Source organism: Pezoporus occidentalis, unplaced genomic scaffold (genome assembly GCF_034315485.1).
Source record: "Pezoporus occidentalis ecotype Australia unplaced genomic scaffold, CSIRO_AGI_Poc_V1 ctg265, whole genome shotgun sequence".
Taxonomy (NCBI): Eukaryota; Metazoa; Chordata; class Aves; order Psittaciformes; family Psittacidae; genus Pezoporus; species Pezoporus occidentalis.
This window is the reverse complement of record NW_026914556.1, coordinates 389,815-412,170: the sequence shown is the minus strand read 5'-3', so window position 1 is coordinate 412,170 and position 22,356 is coordinate 389,815. Positions and strand designations below refer to the sequence as shown.

The 22,356-nt window shown below is 48.7% G+C and overlaps 1 protein-coding gene across 1 annotated transcript; it reads left to right on the top strand.

Annotated features, from left to right (window-relative positions):
* Positions 1 to 738: 738 nt before the first annotated feature.
* FOXI3 (forkhead box I3) lies at positions 739 to 4,453 on the top strand. Its single transcript, XM_062624327.1, has 2 exons — positions 739 to 1,666; positions 2,671 to 4,453. Exons 1-2 carry the CDS (start codon positions 967 to 969, stop codon positions 3,258 to 3,260), a joined length of 1,290 nt encoding a protein of 429 aa, XP_062480311.1. The 5' UTR covers positions 739 to 966; the 3' UTR covers positions 3,261 to 4,453.
* Positions 4,454 to 22,356: the final 17,903 nt, after the last annotated feature.

Below are 22,356 nucleotides of genomic sequence, written 5' to 3'. Positions count from 1 at the left end.
AATTCTCCCTCACCATTGACCGTATTTCCCTTGCTATACGTGTGAGTTCGATCTCGTGTTTTACCCTGGACGAGAAGGATTTGCCGGATCTGCCCCATATAAATCCCGGGTGCTGGGATCGTTACGAATACCGGCAGCTTTTTCTCATCAAACGGATGCGTTTTCCCTCAAGCTCCTCCGAAGAATGAAGGCGAAAACCAACTTTTATTCATTAAATCAGTGCCGGCGCTGCCAGCCCACTCCTCCCGCACTGCGAGCGAACACGCCGGTGTTGTTTGTTTGTTTAATTTCAGTCAATTCCTTATCCAAAGCTCATTAACTGCGATCTCAGCCCTGGCTTTTATGAGACGGGCGGCAAAATTACCCATAAATAACAGGAGTTTAAGTGAATTTCACCCTTCGCGTTCCCATCGGGGCAACCGCAGCGATGCTAATCTCCCCCTAGACATCAACTTCGGGGCCGGTTTCGGGGCCGAAGGGATCAGGGACGAGCCGTGGGAAAGGGGGAGCGGGACAGCGCGGAGAGACCCGCGGGACAAGATGAGACCTAGGTGGGAGGTGGGGGGGGACACACCGTCCATCCGGGGCCGGGGGTCGGGCTCAGGGATGCTGCCCCCGCTCAGGCGGGAGCCAAACCCCTGGCGCCTCCCGCAGCTCCCCCCCCTCCGGTCCCTCCCCCATCGCCGCTTTTGGGGCCCGGCCTTGCCCCCCTCCGCCTCCTTCCCCAGCGCAGAGCCGCGCTACTGGCTGCTCCCTGCGCGCCGCCGCCGCACGCCCAGCCCCGGCCCCGGCTGCGGGCGGGGAGACCGGGCGCACGGCAGCGCCTATAAGGGCACCGCGCTGCAGCCCCCCGGGAGTTTTTGGTCTGGGGCCACCGGGGCCGCCAGCGGCGGAGGTGGGGGTATCAACGGGAACGGAGCGATCCGGGGTGGGGGGAGCGCCGGCCGCCCTGCATGGCCAGGGATTATGAGCGCCGGTGAGTTGCAGCAAGCGCAGCCCAGAGCCTCGGCGCCGGCGGCCGCCCCAGCGCCCCCTCAGCCCCGCAGCGCCCAGGAAGCCCCCGACATGGCGGTTTATTGCAGCGAGAACTTCAGCGTCTACCCCCAGCCCAGCCTCCATCCGCCCGGTGCTGCAGCAGCCGCCGCAGCGGCCGCCGCCGCCGCTGCCGCCGCCGCAGCCTCTTCGGGGCAGCGGGCGGGCGGGTACGCTCTGGGGGACTACGGGGCGCCCGCTAACGCCGGCTACCTGTGGGGCATGAACAGCCCCGCGCCCTACCTGCAGGGCCCGCCCGGCTCCGCCGCCGCCGCCGCCGCTCCCTTCCTGCCGCCGGCTTCGTACGGCTGCTCCCGGGGCGGGCAGTTGGTGGGGTCCCCCCCGGCTCCAGGGTCGCCGTCGGCGGGCGGCGCGGAGCTGAGCTGGCTGAGCCTGGCCAGCCAGGAGGAGCTGCTGAAGCTGGTGCGGCCGCCTTACTCGTACTCGGCGCTGATCGCCATGGCCATCCAGAGCGCGCCCGAGAGGAAGCTCACCCTCAGCCACATCTACCAGTACGTGGCCGAGAACTTCCCCTTCTACAAGCGCAGCAAAGCGGGATGGCAGAACAGCATCCGCCACAACCTCAGCCTCAACGACTGCTTCCGCAAGGTGCCCCGCGATGAGGATGACCCCGGTGAGGCCGCCGAGCAGGGCGGGAGGTTGGGCTGAAGGGATGCGGGGAGCGGCGGGCGCAAACTGGCATCACCGTGATGGGAGCGGCCCCTTGTCCGACGGGTCCCGTGTCCTCTCCAGCCGGGTGCTGTGAGGAGGCTGTCCCCATCGGGGCTGGCACTGTGAGGGCACCGAGGGTCCCTGTCCCCTCCAGCCGGGCACGGTGGGGAGAGCCGCTTCTCTCCGCCCCGGTCTGTCCAGGCGCCCGCCCCGTCGAGGGGCGGCAGGCCCCAGCGCTCACCCCCTCCCCGGCAGTGCCGGTTGTGCAAGGGCCGGCTCCTTCAGCTGTGATTCACGGCTCCGCTCCCTGCCGGCCCCGGGGCACAGCGGAGGGGCGCGCCCGGACAGCGCTGGCTCGGCCCAGCGGGGAGGGGACGTTACAGGGTCACTGCTCCAGTCAGGCCCAGGCATAGGACAGAGGCGTGTGAGGACAGATAAAACCTCCACAGCCCCCCTGTAGTAAGTCCGGGTGTGGGGCGCTTGTCTGCAACCCCACAGCCCAGTCCTGTTGTCCCCTCAGTGTGCCTTGATGTGCCAGCCAGATGTTCCATCAGCTCTTATGAGAAGAGCCATGGCGGGGGCACCACCTTGTCACCTGCTGGTGACACAGCTGCAAGCGTCCAAGCTTGCTGTGAAGAGCATGCAAGGAGCACGGGGAACCCTGCTTCATATTCTATTTGGCCAGGTCTAGGGTAGGGGTACAGATCCTCCAGGGAGGTTTATGCTATGTGACAGGGATGCTCTCCTCTATGTGGCCTTAAGGTTCACTCAGGCATCGTCGGGGTGGACGTGATGATGTTCTGGAGACATGGTTTGGATCCTATGGACAACAGACAGAGCAGGAGATGGTGTAGGAGAGATGCGGGTTCTGTGCCGACGGGACAAGACGTGGATGTTGCTTATCTGTCTGCGGTGTCACTGTCACAGAAGCTGACTTTCTCTCCTGTTTCTCCTGTTTTCCACCAGGGAAAGGAAACTACTGGACCTTAGACCCCAACTGCGAGAAGATGTTTGACAACGGGAACTTCCGCCGCAAGCGCAAGCGGCGCTCTGAGCCCAATGCCCCTGCGACCGCATCCGCAGCATCCTCTCTGGGGAGCCTGAAGGCTGAGGAAGAGCGACCCATCCCCAGCGCAGGCAAACCATGTGGAAACAGCCCCCCCCCAGAGCTGGAGCCCTCGCCTTCTGCCAGGGACCATCCCAAAAGCTCCTCTCCCTCCGGTATCATTTCATCCACCCCAAGCTGCCTCAGCACCTTCTTCAGTGGCATGAGCTCCCTGAGCAGCGGAGGCAGCCGGCTGACAGGGGCTCTGGGCAGTGACCTGCATCACAGGAACTTCTCTGCTGGACAGCTGAGCAGTGGCACTTTCACCCCTTCCAGCAGCTCTTCTCAAGAGGTGCCTTCACCGGACCAGCTACAGCGGGTCGCGGGACCTTCGCCTGCCTACTACAGCTCCTTCCATCCCAGCAGCAGCAGCCAGGGAGCCCAGTACAACCACTACTACAACTTCACCGTGAACAGCCTCATCTACACCCGGGATGGCACGGAGGTGTAGGATGCTGGGGTCAGCGCTGCGAAGGGAATGGGAGTTGCAGCATGGAGGACCGTATGCTTTTGCAAACAGCATTTCAATGTGGACACTTCCCAGGAGCTCTTCCAGGAAGACAAATCTCACCTTTCAAGATAAGGACAGCCCTTAAACACCGGCAGAAGGCAGATGCAAAGTCTTTTTCCCCCATCCTGGAAAACGTTAGATGGTTTAGATGGCTTGCCGTCGAAATTCTGCAGGCGAAAGCGAACTCGAATTGATGTTTTCAGATGTTTCTAATCCTGAATGTAGACTAAGTTTAAAAACTATAACCATAAAGCAGTATCAGCAAGAGCCAAGTGGCACCCAGCCTTAGAAGAGAACAGGAGAAAGGAAAATGAAGAGATTTCTTATGAAGTGCCTTGTACAATGTGTTAAAAAACTCTTCTGCCAGCAGTTGCCTCTGTAAGCCCTTGCTCTGTGCCCTGAACCTGCAATATGCAATGCACAAGGGGGAAACATCCACCCCAGACCTCGGAGGTTCACTCTGGTCTTCCTGTGTGTGGCATATCTATTGCACAGCCAGGGCTGTGTCTTGTCATCCTTTTCCCTGAGCTTAGTACCAAAGATCACTGTAGCCATGCAGCTTTAGCACGAGGATAAACACTGGGGTATTTTTATACATATTTGTACGTAATGTAACTCTTCTGTACATATGTTTCTATGTGGTTTTATATTTGTAAATTATGCTCCGGAGCTGTACTTTATTTATAACGTGTTTTACACTTTGTTAAAGTTTATTTTACTTCCTTTCCCTCCCCCCCTTTCTTTTTACGTTGTTGTTTTATTTGGTTTGGATTGTTTTGGTCTGTTTCGTTCTCGTTCCTTAGTGTATTACTGAACCTTTTCAGGCTGAACAAGCTGTTTGGGAATAAAACGTTAACAGTTGTTAGGGTTTTTTTTTGTGCCTGGTTGTTCCTCAGTATGTTTGAGGTATTTTACAGCTCTGTGGGAGACAGGTTTTGCTTTCACGTGGTTTGGATAAAAGGTGCAGAGATTTATGAACAATTTCATCTGTGCAGTAAGACAGAAGAAAACTGTTCTGTGCCCAAAGGCACATCTGAACTCACTTACAGCCTCCCATAGTCTCACAGTGCAGAGTGGGCATTCCGGGCCTTTTTATGTTTGTTTTTGTCAATGGTTTGAATGAAAACTGTCCTTTTTCATCCGGGTTTAGTAAAAAAATAAACCAACAAAACAATAAAAGCTTGCAAAACTAAGAGAAGCAGGGTTGGTTCCAGCGTGGTGCTGGCTAGCAGCATGTACCATGAGCTTGGCTGTTGGCTTGATCCAGTTTACAAATCAGGCTTTCCAATAGGATTGCATATGCTTAAATAAGAGTCTAGTGAGAAGTCATCCCCATCAGCTATCAGCTAGAGGAGCATCTGCTGAGCATCCTCCCTGATTCATGCTGCTGGGAAAGGAGAATCCATCCTAGAGCAGCCGCTATCAACTCCCAATTCTTGCTGTTTGTATAAAGCTGTTTGTTGGGTGCTGTGTGTGGGTAGAACATAAATATAAATGTCTCCATGAGGAATATAGCACTAGTAATGAAGTTAAGCATGAAATTGCAGCTATTTAACATATATGCATCTGCCGTGATGTAAGGCCATCCCTGCAGGCTATTCAGAAAACAAACCTGTTGGCAGAGCTACCTGCGTAACACACAGGGTGGTGATGCAAGACAAAGCACTGCCCTGATCCAAAATGTAATGAAGCCATGATGAAACATCAGATGACTTCCATGTGCATGGGATTGGGACGAATTACTTGCCCCAGCACTGGCCAACCGCCATTTGTGCAATAGCCGAGACGGGTGGGTGGGTGGCAATTCCTGCTTCATCCCCCTCGTTCACCCCTTCGCAGCACAGATAGCATCTTCCTGGCTTTAGGGGTAATTCCTCCATGTCTTGGTTTTTAATTGTGTCTCATCGCAGCACAGATAGCATCTTCCTGGCTTTAGGGGTAATTCCTCCATGTCTTGGTTTTTAATTGTGTCTCAGGTGATGCAGTGGTAATGGTAATGGAAGGGAAAGGGCAGACTGCCACTAGCAAAAAGACAAGAGGGTCAGTCTCCTGCTCGAGTTTAGTTGCAGAGTGGGATAACTTGATCTGGAAGTTGGACTGTTGAGTTTGACCTACAAGCAGTGGAGGGTTTCCAAACACCTTCCAAAGAAGGCCCTTAAGTAAGGCAGGAACTGCTTACTCACACACCTAAGTGACCATTACACCCCTCCTCTGCTCCACCAGCTAGACCTTAGCAAGCAGTAGGCCAGTGTGGGGCACTTGCAAGCGTCCAGCTCATGTTCTTCCACTCAGACTTGCTTCAACATTTGCCTTCTGCCACTTCCATCATCTGTATGCTTCTGCAGACAGTGCCCATAAACGTTTGCTCTTGAGGATCCCAAACCAGTGGCAAAGTATCCTCAGCCAGTATCCCACACATCAATAGACCTTTTGCCACACCAGTTGGGTGGTGGCATAGCCAGAACCTGGCATAGCAGAGCCAGGGAAGGATTCACACACCGCAGTGCTCCAGCCCCGGTCCTAAGGGATGGTGGTGGGGTCTAAGGAGGTTTATCTGTCCCCAGTGCACCTTTCTGCTGTTAGACCCAAACCCTGCTCCCTCCAGGTAAAGTGTGCCCTGAGCTGGAAGCAGGAGATGTGGCCCCTCCTGCGGACACACCACCGCAAAAGCTGGTGTGTTCATGATAAATCGACCTGCCCAAGGGACACTTGAGAGTAGATTTCAGCAAATAGACACCTAGTCTGCGGAGAGGAGCCAAGTGAATGAGCTAATGGCAGCCTTTTAGGTGTCCTTTTGTCATTAAAAGAGACTCTTCTTTTAGCAGATCTTGGGAGAGGGAGGGCTAGAGGATAGAGTTTAAATAGCACTTAAAAGCAGCAGGGCTATTGTCATGGGCTTTGGGGATTTACTGTGATTTCTCCATTGAAGGAGGGGGAAGACAAAGGCAATTAGCCTGCTGGTCCCACTCTGAGAGTCCCCACTCTGCTCTAAATGCCAAGGCCATGCCTGGGATGGGCAGTTCTCCATGACAATGAGCCCCTTCCCAGCCCCGTGATAGCTCAGCAGCCCCCAGCATATCCAGGAAAGTCAGTGGAGAGATGTCCGTAAGGCTTAAATTTCAGGCCTCCATCCTCTCTGCTCTGGCAGCCATAGGAGCCACCCTGTAAAATAACTTCTTTTGAGGGAGCAGTGATTTCATGGGAGCCCATAGATCCCAACCACTGGATGTTAAAGCAAAGTATCCCAGGGAGTCTTATCTATGCTTCGTTTCCCCACTTGGCATCTAGAAAGATGCCACTTCAGCTGGACAAGACTGATGCAATGCAGAAGGCCTTGATGTAAAACTGTGGTCATGATGATGACTGCAAGCCCAACTGCGTGGTACCCCTGCCCTGGGACTATGGTTCTTCCAGCACACACAATTTGGGTGATATGATTTAGCGTGAGGTGTCCCTGCCCATGGCAGGGGGTTTGGAACTAGATGATCTTAAGGTCCTTTCCAACCCAAACTATTCTATGATTCTATAAGGGAGTCTGGGACACTGAAGAAACAGCCCCAGTGAATATACAGCCCTATACAGCTACCGTCTATCAGCTACAACAACTCTCCAAGGTTGTTTCTCTGTAATTTCAGAAATAAAAGGTAATGTAGATTTTAAATATTTAATGATATGCTGAAGATAAAGAAATTAAATCTAAGATGCTGGTAAACAGCAACACTATAACTATACAGCTGACTCCATCTGAGCGCTTCAGTTCAGGCAGTCTACGCTGTTAAGTCTTGAAAATCTGGTAAAACATTGCTGCCTTCAAAGTCCACATACTCCAAGCAATAACATGAGGGGAGAGATGATGAAGACTTTGCTGGGTCTGCACAGTGAATGCTTCCCTTTCTTTACACTTTGAGAAGCAGAAAAACAGAGAAAAACGATGACGAAACAAGCAATGGAGTCAACATCCCAGAAAGGTTGCTGAGGTAGCTTTGCAAATCTAGTTTCAGATGCTTAGCAAACACAATGGCATCAGTTACATCTAGTTCATATTTTTAAATACTGACAACTACTAAAAAAGGCAGTCCCTGCTCAAAAAGAAGTACAGTCCAAAGGCAGTTCAAGAGAAGCGTTGGATCAGTAACACACATCCTTGCTGGCTTCTACGTGTGGCACTTCTCCAGCACGGGGTCGTTTAACTTTGCTCAGCGCTGGCCTTATCGACATGCCAGCAAAGGTTCAGGCAGGCACCCACTGCAGGTCTGCACTTGAGCTACTCCACAGTACAAAGGCTTTGCCAGTACAGCTGGATCAGCCGAGTCCCCTAAAGGAGACCCAGCTCCCATCAACAAAGGCAACTCTTGTGCCAGTGAAGTTAAACCCCCCACCCCCAGCAACACCAGAGTGTATTTCGGGGCTGTGGGAGGGGATTCAAGAGGCAGGAACGCAGCATCCGCACTGGGTTTCATCGCCCGCCAACTCCTTTGGAAGCAGGGCTTCAGTTACTGCCACTGGCCATGGACTGTGCTTTGCATCTCCTCTGGTGGAGGAGGGTTTTGGTTTGCCCTCTCACTCACAGAGTCCATGAAAGTTGGCCACAGTACGTTGTGCACCTATGGAAGGTTTTATTGCCTTTTTTATGCTGACAGAGGGGGGTTTTTCCCTGGAATCTTTAGGAATAGTTCAAAAGATGCAGTAGTGTTCAAGGAAACTACAGGTATCCTCCCCTTGTATTCTCTGTATTTCTAGCAATAGAATCATAGAACTGGTTGGGTTGGAAAGGACCTTAACATCATCTAGTTCCAACCCTGGAACATCTTCATCAGACTTGTCGAGAAGGCCCCACAGATCAAGCCTGACTCTGAATGTGCTGTACCTAAACTCAGCCCTGCTTGTTCGTGGAAGGTGGTTCTCTCAGTCTCATTCTGATAGCACATAAGAGGGACAAAGCCTTGCTTTTCAACTTGACCCAAGAGAAGCAAGATGAGGATCAGTCCTGGCTGATGGTACATGGACGGCTGATGCCTCAACTAGAAATAGCTGTGCCAGAAGGAGGCTGCAATTGGTGGGAAATTCATGTTTCTCCTTAGGCTTTGGCAAAAAAAACACCCCAAACCCCCAAAACCCAATTAGTTTTACTGCCCTGTTAGAAAATCCTTCCAAACCAGTTTTTTGTTCCCAATGTTATTTTTTTTCTTGGATTGCTGAAGGAAAACATGGACTTACCTATCAAGCTGAACCCCACAACATTTCCTATTAAAAAGGAGGTTGGTGGAATGTTTTTGACCAAATTACTGAGCGCAATATTCACCTGGTGACGAGAATTTGCCCCTCAAGGAATAACTGAAGTGTAATGTAAAACATCAAAGGTGTTATTTCTCTCTTTTTTTTTTTACCTTATACCTGAGCTATCTCTGAATCATATCAAATAATCTTCTCGTTTCATAACTCCATACAATGCAGGCTAAAAGTGTATGTGATCTGCTTTGTGTACTGCTGAATGGATGATTAAACTGTCTAACCCGAGGGATGTTCATCCAGGGCCTGCCCCAAACATGGTGAAGTCAGGGGAAAGACTCCCACTGACTTCAGAGGGCTTTGGAGCAGACCCATAATCAGCCAGGCTCTAATATACTTCAGGTGGTGTCTATGAGACTGCCCGGGGACACGTAAAAGGAGCTAAAGATTGCACGTTTGTGAATTAAACATCCTAGGCCTGATCCAGGCAATTGGCTGCTGTAGGGGAGCGGAAGCATCTCCCCCCGTCTGCCCGGACTCCTTGGATCATTTTCCCTTTTCTGCAACCCATTGTGTCCGGGATTTATTGACAAAGCACAGTTCTCGCCATGCGGCCGGCCCACGTTTGCAATAAGCAGTGGCAAATCAGGTCAGGATTGATGGTTAATCTGCCCTCGGACCCTTCAAGTGGTGCTGATTTTATATCTAATTAAAGTGGATAGTGGGGTTGAGTTGTGCCATTTACCTCCCAGGCTGGTTTGGAGAGTGGCAGAACCCACACCTTGTCCTACCACTTCAGGACCACCACAAAGAGTGATCCTGAAACACGCAGCTCCAAGAACATGGAGTCAAAGCTAACAGCAGAGCCATGCTTGGACCTCCTTCGGCAAAGCGAATGGTACTCAAATGGAGAAAATGATACTGTATGTGGGGGGAAATGATACTTACACCCATCTAAGTGTTCTACTAGTCTAGACAAGGGACAGCTAATAAAGCTGCCAGGCCACAGGCTCAAAGCAGACCAGAGGAGGTGGGGCTGCCTTACTGGTGGTAGAGATGCTCTAGTCATCTCCTTGCTTCAGGAGAATGGAAGCTTGTAGGAAGATAGGAAGGGTTCATGGAAAGGAAACCCAGAAGGAGTTAGGGGATGTAAAGATCCCTGTCTTTAGGTAGAAAGTTCCTGAACTACAAAGTGCTGGAGCCTGGGAATGTATTTTGTGTATGTGTATATATATGTATACATACCTATATATGTATATGTATAGCCTTCCCTAGGCAACCACTCTGCAGCACTGTGAGGCATGACAGTGAGTCTGACAGTCTGATCCAACTGGACAATTTTATGTTCCTATATGTATAGTAGTGAAGGTGAAAGCATCATTTCATTTCCATCTTAGTACAGGCTGATCCAGAGCTCTGGCCAATCCCAGACACTGCTTCCTGCAGCAGTTCTTCACCCTAAGAACAAGCTGGCTAAGTTAGGGCAGACAAGTTGCTCTCTACAGGTGCCTATTTCTCTCCATTCAATGCAGAGGAAGCCTGAAGAGCTAATTTAGGCCAAGTGTTTAGACTTCCTCAGGGCAGGAATGCATGGATACCTGCAGATATGAGGCATCTGTCATGTGTGGTCTTATATCTGATTACAAACAGTACCATGGCCATCAGAGATGGAGGCATCCAAGAAGGTTTCAAAGCAAGACACGTGTCTAATCTATAACTCCTTATTCATGGGAGAGTTACAAACAAAAACTCCTGCACAGCCTTTCCTTCTCCCATGAAGCAGCATCTCTTTGGTACATTCAGTTAGAGGGAATTTCCTTTGAGCTGAGACAGAAAGGTTTGATGAGCTTTTTGACTCCTTGTATTCTTGTTGACAAGCTGCCATAATGAGTGTAGGCACCTTCCATCAGTGCAACATGATCAATAGGTCATGTGTATTCTCTCTTTCCTACACCAAGAACTGTTGATTAAGTGTAAAGCTTTTGGTTTTGCAGGGAAATAAATAGTGCTTCCTACCAGGCTGCTCTGCATTCCTCATAGAAAAAGCTGTTTGCAAAGGGCAGCCTGGCTGTAGACAGCAGGAGGTGAGATTTGTGCTGCACTGAGATTTGCAGCTCCACTGCACCCTAAGATGTCCCCAGCACCTGAAGCAGCAGCTTTGAAGTCATGAGCCCAAATCATTATTTGATCAGTAGCAGCAAAACGATCGGATGTCTCAGTGGCAAAAAGTTGGGCAACCTTTGCTGGGCAACAGGAGAGCAACACTCCTGAGAGAGCTATGGCAAGACACCCTGGTGAAGCTTCAGTGGGGCTCTTCATTAAACTAGAGCTCATCTTCAAGGTCAAGGAAACAGATTTACATCCAGTGAAGACAATGTGAGTTTGTGGCTTTCCCACAGGTGGAAATAAACCATAGTCTCTTCAGACAGAGCTCAGCTCACAGGAAAGGTGGGGACCACTTTATCCCTGCTTGCATGTAAACCGATGCTAACGGAGAGCAACTAGATTGCGTAGCCAAGGCAGTGAGTGCGTAAATGTGGGTATCTGTTGTCAAAAGATAGTAAGAGCTGTCATACTTCAGTGGAGAAAACATTGCTGCCTTCTTCCCCTCCAATATCTGCAGGTTATTCTTGGCAGCACGGCAGGGAAGCAGACCAAGGAGACCCTTCAAAGAATCAGGGAATTCATTTATTGTAATTGAACAAGGGACTGTATTTGTTTTCACTGCCCCTGGCAGGGAGTATGTGAGCAGCAGGAAGACAAGAGCAATGAGCATGTCATGAATGTTTGGGTCATTTATCATAACTGTTTCTTGCCAGGCAGCAGCTGCTTCTTACAGTGTGAAATCTCATTCGCTACCCTGGAAAGGTGACAATCCAAAGAGACACGTATGACCAAGGGAGTGTTACTGGCCCTGTTTTACTGCAAAGTGTCATGGAACACCATGGGAAAGAGATTTGCTAAAGGTCACACAATGTTATAGCAGAGTTAGGTGTCAAATCCTTACTTACCCATGCCTCCATCACAAAACTGGCCATGCTGAGTCAGCCTGAAACACTGGCTCCAGACTCGTTCTCCCTTGGTGCTGTTGCAGGAAGGCACAATGAATCACAGCATTTCTTACCTATAAATCTTACCTATATCTGCTTTATACAGGAGCATGGGTCCTGCCTAGGGAACCCAGTAGGTTTAATCTTCCTGCCTCCAAACCTCACAAGTCACCTGCACAACCAGGGACTGTTTCCCAAGAGATTTTCATAGTGTGCAAGACCTGTTCTTAACCACAGGACAATTGCAAGTGTGCTGAACCTGACAGAAATAATACCAGCAGCTGGGAGCTGCAGTGAGCAAAACTTGTGATCCATTCCCATTCCCATTTCCATACATCACAAATCTGCTCAGGGTGCATAGCAGCAGTGTTTAATTTGCACACCACAATCTTAGAAGAAAGGGTTAAAATGTGTTATGAGCTGAATCCTGCTCTGGAGATCTGATAATCTAATTACCGCAGTTCAGGTCCCTTCTTTACCCCCAGTACAATCATATTTGCATCCAGGAGTGATACCGATCTGATTCCACCCAGTTTGAGCCCTCTCCAAGCAGCAGCCTTGCTCCCCACGTCATATGTGCTGCTTGCACTTGTGCACCTCCACATAGCTGCTGCAATGCACCCAGGGCATCTGCTCTCCCTGTTCCCAGGAGTGGAGGGACTGTTCTCCCTGCTTTTTGGTGGATAGATGAGTTCCTGACCTCTGGTTCGATGAAACACTTTGGATGCAGGAATGCTGCTTCCTCCCATGCCACTGGCTATGTGTTTTCACTAGAAGAGAGCAATGCTCAGTGCCTCTGTGGGGAAGATGCTGGAAGCAGGAGGGATGACTTCTGAACTGGCCTCAGAAGTGGACTTTGCTTGGCCAAGACACCACAACTAGATCCTCAGCTATTAGGAGGTGTTGGTTCAGTAAGTCTAAGAAAACATGTCCATTTGCAGCAGAGGAATTGCCTCAGCTCACTTCATCACTGTAGTGATAGGACAAGGAGGGATGGGTTCAAACCAAAACAGGAGAAGTTCAGGTCAGATATAAGGAAGAAGTTCTCTACAGTGAGGGTGGTGAGGCACTGGAACAGGCTGACCAAAGAAGTTGTGAATGCTCCATCCCTGGCAGTGTTCAAGGCCAGCTTGGACAGAGCCTTGAGTGACATGGTTTAGTGTGAGGTGTCCCTGCCCATGGCAGGGAGCTGGAAATGGATGATCTTAAGGTCCTTTCCAACCCAAGCCATTCTACGGTTCTATGTCAGACATTGCACTGTGTGACTCACTCCCCAGCCTCCGCTGACTGTACAAAGCGTATTTCCCTGCTTCTTACAGGGCTTGGACACCTTTTTCACTTAGAGACACCCACCTGCAGACACGTGGGATTCAGTGTCTTCTGCAAGCTGCATCCTGCCCTCCCTGCCCACCTACACGTCTGGCTGACAGATACTCACCAAAACTCAACTGTTTCTAAGAGTGGGATTGGTTTCACCACCAACTTCAGGTGTTTCCAGCACAGATGTCTACATCTGAGCTAGTCACCCTTGTTTCCCTTTTGAGCTGAAACAGAGAAAATGGGGCAATGCACCTGCTTTTGGTTTGTTTTTTAGGTCTCCTTCAGGAATGGATGAATCAGTCCTTAAATCTCTGCTGCAAACAGGGGCAGATCTGCTTTAGTCAGATCAGTTCCTTCTCTGCAGTAGTACAAATACTATGAAACCATTCAAGTGCATGGAGGGCAGAGACCCAAATTAGTCTCTCTCAGGGAAACAGTTATATTTCATCAGCCCTGGCCTTCAGACCATGCTGCTTTGAGGTGGGAGATGTGGAGGGGTTAAACAAGATAAGACAAATTCATCAGGAGCCATTCATTTATTTCATTGCCTATGGAAAATGTCCTTTTTTCTCTTGCTCTAACACCACAGAAACCACTGCGTTTCTCCAACTGTTGAAGGAATGAGGCCAAGTCCCTCTTCTGATGTAAATTCCCCTGGATGCATCCCGCTATTCATGGTATGGACAACTTCATTTGCTCTGAAAGCAGCACAGGGAGCCATGCTGGGCCCAGGTTGACTGACTGACACTGAGAAATAGAATTCAATAACTCTGATTGTTAAATGCCACTCAAGCAATGAAGAGAAACAGCCCGCATGGGCTGTTGTGTCTCACTGGATGGATGCAGTGACCTTATCTTCTGATCGACGCAGGCTTTCCATCAGTGCTGCTGCTTGGAGTCCATCACCACCAGTTTTAGAAGGTAAAGGTAAAACATCCCTTCATCCTTCCCAGTGGGAGTGTAGCCCTCTGTGTTTTCCTCCCCTCTCCTCAAGGTTTTCAATGGAGGGGAGGAAGAGCCCCCAAACCATCCTTTCTGTTGTGTTCCCAGCACCTGGCTGCTCTAGAAAAATCAGGGCTGGGTTCCCCAAGTCACATCCAGACTTAAATCTGTTCCAGGTTTATCAAGATTTTCCAAAGCTTAACTGCATTTCTAATTGTTCCACCTGTATTGAAACGTATTGCCTGTGTTAATCTCAAATTCTTTTCTCTTTCCATAATCTTTTCAAGTTTTCTTGCACTCAGCCAGTAAATCCAATTAGGCCCATGGATGTTATTAAAGAGCCAAATTTCCTTTGCAGCTCCAGACATTCTTGTCCCTATTTTATGTTCCCTTTTTCTCTTCTTTTTCTTTTTCTTTCTCTTTCTCTTTTTCTTTTTTATTATTTTTTATTTTTATCTTTCCATTTTCTCCATCTTCCTTTCCTTTCCTTTCCTTTCCTTTCCTTTCCTTTCCTTTCCTTTCCTTTCCTTTCCTTTCCTTTCCTTTCCTTTCCTTTCCTTTCCTTTCCTTTCCTTTCCTTTCCTTTCCTTTCCTTTCCTTTCCTTTCCTTTCCTTTCCTTTCCTTTCCTTTCCTTTCCTTTCCACCTTCCTCTCCTCTTTCTCCTCTCCTCTCTTTTCCTCTCCTCTTTCTCCTCTCCTCTCTTTTCCTCTCCTATCCTCTCCCTTCCTTTCTTTCCCATGCCATTCCCTTCTCTTCCCCCACTAAACCCTTCCAGAACTTACACCACTACTAGCACTCTGCTCTTCTGCACGTTCCCCTTTCTTGTGTAGGCTGAAACTGCTGGAGGTAGAGGTGTGGCAGTGATGTTTGATCTTATTTCACATTAAAACCTCTTAATACCAAGGGCTGATCCCTTCATCTTGAAGAGCATCCTACTCTATCAGCGCTCTGCGGGAATGAAGAGGCAGAGTAAGGTAATACCCATTGTAAAAAGGGCTGGCAGGGTTGGTCCTTGAGCAAGCTGCCATCACTGCAGGGTATATGAAATCTGTAGCCTCCTCCAAAATAGAGGTGAACGTGATGGCACCGCTTTTAGACAGTTCGTGCAGTTCATGCCTCAAAGCGTATTCTGGTTCCAACTGAGGATAAAACCTCACCAGGGCCAGGATTTTGCCTGTTTCCCTCCAAGGAGTAAATCAGAGCTCCTCACATTGTCCTTACTTTATTCCTATGAGAGCAGAATTAAGCACTTAAAAGCATTCGAGTCTGAAGCCCTTTGACTTCCCAAATACAAGTAAATGGGAATTATGTGGTGACTGATTATATAAAAGAGATGTACTCGGAGAAGGTGTGTGCATTAAGAACTAATAAAGATGAATCAGGTGAGAGGAGCGTGCACTCTCTGAGCGGGCAGGTAGGCTGCAGGTCTGCCTCTGACAGGGTTTAAACAAGCTCTCCCTTTGTGTCACTGTAGAGTTTTCGTGATACAAACACTGAGTAGTTTTCTCCCAGAACGTTCGAACGTCACTACATGGAAACAGGACTTCAAACTACATGGAAACAGGACTTCAAACCTGTCTGTCTCTGCCCACCTCCATGCTGTGGGAGTCATCTAGTCATTTCAATACCCTCAGTTCTGAGCTTCAGGAGCTCATGGGGCACCCCAGCTCACCCAGGCAAGCTCCCCCTTGCAGCCATCTCCAGGCAAAGGACAGCTCTTACAGCTGGATCACATAGGACTTCAGGTTAGATCTTAGGCAGAAGCTCTTCCCTGTGAGGGTGCTGAGGTGCTGGCACAGGGTGCCCAGAGAAGCTGTGGCTGCCCCATCCCTGGCAGTGCTCAAGGCCAGGTTGGACACAGGGGCTTGGAGCAACCTGCTCTAGTGGAAGGTGTCCCTGTCTGTGACAGGGGTTGGAGCTGGAGGAGCTTTAAGGCCCCTTCCAACACAAACCCTCCTGTGATTCTATGATTCTGGCCAATGGCCCTATGATAAGGGAAGAGAGCAGCTCAGAGGAGGGCAGTATTAAGCAGCAAAGCTTGGGATGGTTTCTACATGGTATGCTCACACTGGACACAGATTTTAGGTTGAAGAGCAGAGAAGTAAAAACCCCTGCCTGTGCAGGCTGACTTTATAGGCAGCATGCATAGCAGTGACGGGATACAAGGTCATGTCTGTCCTCAAGACATGGAGAAGTCACCTAGCCCCGTCTTAGCATAGATGTGGGAGTTGGAGCAACCAGTCCTAGGTCTCATTCCTGTAGTGCCATCAAGCTTTTCCTTGAGAAGATGCACAGTGGAGGCCTCCTCCATGGTATTCCATGGGTTGTGCCAGTAAAAGAACCACATCTTGGCTCCTGTGGCCACAGCTACCCTCACCACCACTAGTGAACACCCAGAGATCAGTGCTGCTTCTTCAGTCTCTCCTTCCCCAGCAGGTTGGACTGCTCTTGCTGGCTCACATGGGATGATATTCCCTCTGCCTGCCCAGTGCTGGACATCAAAAGGGAAGGCAACTGCTCTCTGAAATAGGGTTTGGAGCCTGGATGTCTTCCCACCTGAAGCACACGTCCTGGTCTTTGGCCAGCTGCAGCTAAAGGCATTTACTTGGCCACTCACCTGGACCTTTCTTGGAGGGTCTCCAGACAACCCGAGGCTTCATTCTGACTGCATGCTGGGGGTTGGATACTCTCCTTGAAGTGGATCTAGGAAAGCCTAATTGCTCAGTGCACCTTCAAAGCACTAGAGGTGCCAGGAGGAGCTCACTCGAGCTTGGCCAATGGTGCTGTGCTTGCAAGTCCCAGAAGTTTGGACCCAGGCTTGGCGTAGGTGGTTGCCAGCCCAGCAAGGTTGTACAGATACCAAATAATCAGGGGAAGGACTCTGAGCATCCTGAGACTCCCATAAGTAGGATGGGTTAGGAACATAGTCACTGTGTTGCTGGGATCAGACCAAGGCCCAGTTCTTCTTTATTATTCAGGATTTCAGTCCCCTTTTCCCAGCCCATTTTAATTTGGGGTATTCTTGTGAGCATAAGAATTGTCAATAACCTTTTAAATCTTTGCAGCTCTGGGCAAGAGTGATGCCCAATAGAGCTGACAGCCCAGCTGCAGCCGTGTGGAAAGACTTTTCCTTCCATTGGAGTCAGATGTCTTCCCATTGAATTTGTGGAAACCCTCCTCTGCCCTTGCATTGTAAGAGTTGGTAAGATACCTGGTTTTACCTGCTTGGATGGCTGCTTTCATGAAAGCCCCTCCATTGAACAGCGTAAGAGCATAATGTTCTATGCCTGTGATTGGCTTAAAAAGAGGAACCAGAGCCATTTCAAGATGTTTTGTTTGCTCCTACAGCATGATGTTGTGAGAAAGGGATGCCCAGAAGTCTGCAGAGCCTCCTTGACCAGGAGACTACAAATGGCTTCACTAACACTGGTTTTGAGCGAGCCATTGATGGGCTTGTGTTGAACCACTACAGAGAGGGCACTGCTCCACCAATGTGTGACACCTCCATGCTGCACTCGTGGTCACTTATGGTGGTCAGTAATAGAAGCTCCTGGTTTCATTCACTTTCTACTGAAATGTCCACTTTTCTGCGACCCCCCAAAGGAAATGGTTCATTAGAATCACAGACTAATAGAATGTTTTAGGTTAGAAAAGACCTTTTAGGGCACTGAATCCAGCCATTAAGACAGCATTACCACTAAACTATGTCCCTAAGTGCCACATCTACATGCCTTTTAAATACCTTCAGGGGCAGTGATGCCAAGCTATCAGCAGCCAGTTTCCTCTGGAGAATGCTGTGGGAAACGGTGTCAAAAGCTCTACCAAAGTCTAGGTAGGCAGCATCCACAGCCTTTCCCTCGTACACTGAGTGGGTCACTTTGTCATAGAAGGAGATCAGGTTAGTCAAGAAGGACCTGTCTTTCTTAAACCCACTAGAGGAGCCACTGCTGCCTCAAGACCCTATCTGAATTTAACTAAGATCCTTCTTGGACATTTCCTTTTGGTGGGTTACCTCGAGGGTGACTCTGTCCTATTCATAGTACGTGTAGTCTTACGTGTGCTATATACCAGTTAGCTTTCTCCCTGAGGTCATGGCAAGGTGGCAGCTTAGTGCCATCAGCATCCAAACTGTTCTGTGGTTGGATAAGGTCTCCTATGGTCGGTTCAAACAAGGATACATGACACAACCTGGATTTAAGCTGCACACGCACCATGATGGCTGGTACCCGCATATTCCCCTGCTCCCATATCCTGCCACTGTAAACACGGATAATCCCCAGCTCATGCTCAATCAGTCTTTCTGAAACCACTTCATGGGCTCGAATTTAAGCTCTGCTTTATGACCAAGGGAGCACAATCCTCGCAAAGCCCCAGTAATCATAATACGTGGAGGCAGAATTGATACATGTGGGCTTTTTCTATCACTCAATTAAATGGTTAGTTTATGCAACATGCCGTCTTTTTGAATCAAAGCTGGGTCACTGTTAGGCTGAGGTAACATTAATTATTTTTCCGCTTGTCGGATCCCATGAAAAGGATGTGAAAATGGCCTGTTTATGAAAGAGTGCGGGCAAAGGCTGTGAGCTGATTATGTCAAACATATTCAAAGCTTCCTCTGCAAAAGGGATTGTGATCAACAAAGCATAGCCCACACCTGCACCCATTTCACAATGAAAGCTGTTAGGGCCATGAAGCTACTGGGGGAAAAGAGAGGTTGCATTAACCCTTTTGGGGATTGGGGTCTTCCACCCTAAGATTTATACACACAAAAAGTTGCTTTTCTCATTCCCTCACGTGGATCCCAAGAGTGTCACCCCAGGAGCAAAACCGGTCTTTTCAATCTAACTTGTTTTCATGCATGGGCTTTTCCAAGCTGGATGGAAACATCAGACTGATGCATTTCCTCCTGCTCTTTGCTGATTTCCAAGGGAAGTCGCACAGAGGAGCTATCTGTGCTGGAAGAGCAGGAAAGCAGCACAAGCTTGGACCCCAGTCCTAAAAGAAGGTCTCTTCAGGACGATCCTGGCATCCTCAGGGTAAGTGCCTATCACACAGAGCACACTGCTGAAGCCAGGCCATGTCCTTAATGAACTTGTAGCTGCTTGGAAGGCAGATAGAAGAAGAGGTGTGTTCTCAAAGCTGAACTGGATCCCAACTGCAAGGTACTTAATCCATTTTCTTGCAACCCTGTTGGTTATACTCCAGCTGGATAAGAAGGTCTGAATCCATTACTGAGGTGGTTGGAACAGGAAGTTGGGCTAGGGATGTCCTGTGGTCGCTTCCAACCCAGTGATGCTGTGATATGCAGATCTGTGTCCTTATGAATCCTTATCAGATTCGTGAGGCTGAGGGCAATCTTGCACCTACTGGTCTCCAAGGGAATATGGGATAGAGCAATGTGCTGTCATAGAATCCTAGAATGGGTTGAGTTGGGTTGGATTGGAAAGGATCTTAAAGCTCCTCCAGTTCCAACCCCCTGCTATGGGCAGGGACACCTTCCACTAGAGCAGCTTGCTCCAAGCCCCATCCAAGCTGGCCTTGAGCACTGCCAGGGATGGGGCAGCCACAGCTTCTCTGGGCACCCTGTGCCAGTGCCTCAGCACCCTCACAGGGAAGAATTTCTTCCTGATCATCCTTCTTACAGTGCTAGTATCTGTTCTTCCTTGCCTGATTTGGGTGGCAACACAGGGGAAATAGAATTACAGCAAGTGTCACCTCCCTTGCGAACCTGTGGTGAATCCTGGACAGGTCACAATGCAAGCTCAAAGTGGCAAAGCAGGAGCCACCACCTAGCATTTTCCTACAGCACCCCATGGGTAGTGCCAGGGGAGAGCTAACGTTAAATTTCTGCATTAAGAATCCAAACATCTGCCTAGAAATCCTTCTTGTTGGAGCTCTTAGAGAGCCACAGTCCCACCAGTCTGGGAATTTTCAGATCACACCATTAGCTAATGGAGATGAGCTCTCCATGAGCAGACAAACACTTTAACAAACTCCCTCGAAGGCAGCTCGTGTCAACCTTTGCATGAAGGAGAGATCTACTACAGGATAAAGATGATGCTAATACTTCAAGTTTCAGTTCATGCTTCCTGCCATTCAACAGATTTTACTGGCTCTAAATCCTTTCTGTCTCCTTTGCCAAGTCAGTATTGTTTTATGGGAAGATCTGGGACAACCCTTTAATTCACCAAAACTTCTAGTGATTAATGTAATAATTCTGCCTTAATAGGGATGCTATAGACTAATTGCATTTGTTCTAATTAATGCTCCCGAGGGGAGATCTGGAAATGCCCTGCTAAGCATCACATCATATAGAACCAGATTAAGGAAAACCTCCTGACTCTTTCCACGGTTGAAGTTTTCCCTGATTCATTGTGTATCATGATGGCAAAAAAATGTTCCTCTTCCAAGTATTAAAACAATTCCAGAATGATTTTCCCTGATATTCTAATATCTTCAGGCTGGTCTTTAGAGTCTTGAAAGACGAAATGCTATAAAAAGCATTGTCTAAATGCTTTGACTGGGTTGTAGTCTTTGGTTGGGTTATAATCTCTGGGCCCTGTTAACTGGCAATGAGTAAGAAAGAAAGGCATGTTGAAAGAGGTGTCAGTGAGAAGGTCATTTTCCTCTATCAAACATTCTAAAAGATCCTTAAACCTGTTTGGAAACAAACAATCAAACTCTCCAAACACATCATCTAGCAACCCTCATGATTAGCATGGAGCAAGGAGACCCGAGTTTGGTAAACACAAAATCAACTGAGAAACTACTCTTGATTAATATGGACTCCCTCAGGAGTTCAAAATACCTTCCAATATTTAAAAGGAACAGAGTGAGAACACCTCAGTTTAACAAGGCCTACGAGCTCTTTTGATGGCATAATGGAAGGAATGTTATAAATGACAGAGAATAATCACTATTTGATTATAATAACATCTAAATACGCTAGATCTCTCAGTACTATTAGCTAGGGTCATTACATAAATTAGACTAGGGCTTTCTGTACCACACTGATTCAGTCATGAATACACCTCTTCAGAAAAACAGGAATTCTCCTGTATCAATTATTTATTTGTAAAACTGGAATTAAACCCCAAATTATCATAATTTTCCTGGAAATAACACCCTGCAAAATGTTTATAAATGGAAAGTGCCAACATGTGGACTTATTTTCAATATATTTTTTCCAAAATATCAGTGGTTTAACACCCTAAATAATAATTCAAGCCAAAATGGTTTGCTTTTACTTGTTTTCCTTAGGAAAACAATTAAAAATGGTTTATAAAGTGGCAATTATTTTTGAGATAAGAAAATGGCAAAACAGGACCAAGCCAGCCTCAAAAGAGACTTAGAAATGATTGTGGAAAAATGTAAAAACGAACCCTCCCCAAAGAAAAGTTTCTGTTTTAAGGATCTACCATTTAAAAGCAAACCCCTCCTCTTGCTGACAGCAGATGTTCATGCCTGGGACCTGGACCTGTTGGTCTTTAGCAGCTGCTGTGGCTTCCTCCCCTCTAGTGTCTCCTGCAGGTTGGATTTTGCCAGCTCCAGGCGCAGTGAGTTTGTGCTGGTGCTGCATAGGCTGGTTTGGACACTACAGGGACATTGTTATCAGGGCTTCTTGAGCAGTCTCCTGCTCCACCTGGAGTCTTCTTTTCCTAAAGAATATTTCTGCTTCTGGAACACCTATGGAGGTGCAGTGCACTTAGGGACCAAATAGGTGAGTCTCATCCCAACAGAGGTAGGTGTCTATCCAGCCTGTGCCTCCATCTGAGCCAGCCCCAAGGCTTCTCTTCTCATCAGGGGAGAGAAACTGGATTTCTCAGAGCCTGACTCCGTCACTCTTTAATTCAACATCTGCATCTGACTGATGAAACATGCTCTACTTTGCCTTGCTGTTTATGGAGGTAGAAAGGTAGGGAGGACAGCTCAGAAGTAGACACCTACAATAAAGAGATCTGCAATTAGGAAAGATGAGTCCTGACTATCTATCTACAACTGATTTGGCTAATCCTCTTCCTTTTCCTTGGAAAACCACTGAAATGCCAGCCAGGAAAGTTCCTCGGGCACTGCCCATCACATTTACCACTTTCTACATCTGGGACATCAGCACTGCAGGTTGCCTTTCCTCAAGCTTTTATCCCTTTCAGGGTGCAACTGAAGTGGGGACTCAAGCCATGGGAACTCTGGTGTGTGTGCAGCTCCAGTTGAACTCTATAGGGGCCACTAACAGCAGATCTTTTCATGGGTTTTGCATATATACCCTGTATTATTCATCCCATGTGCATATCATACCCTTGAGGAATCCCAAAGACCACTGGCCCAGAAATCCCAGTGACCCTGTGCAGGTCATGTTCAGAAACCCTGCTCTCAGTATGGGGGTGAGCAACTCTGATGTCTCAGAACAATTGCAAAGCAAGAATGGAGTCCTGTGGTCATCTGCAGGTTTCTTGGTGGCCAAGATAAACCAACATCTCAGAAGGAAGGAGAGGGT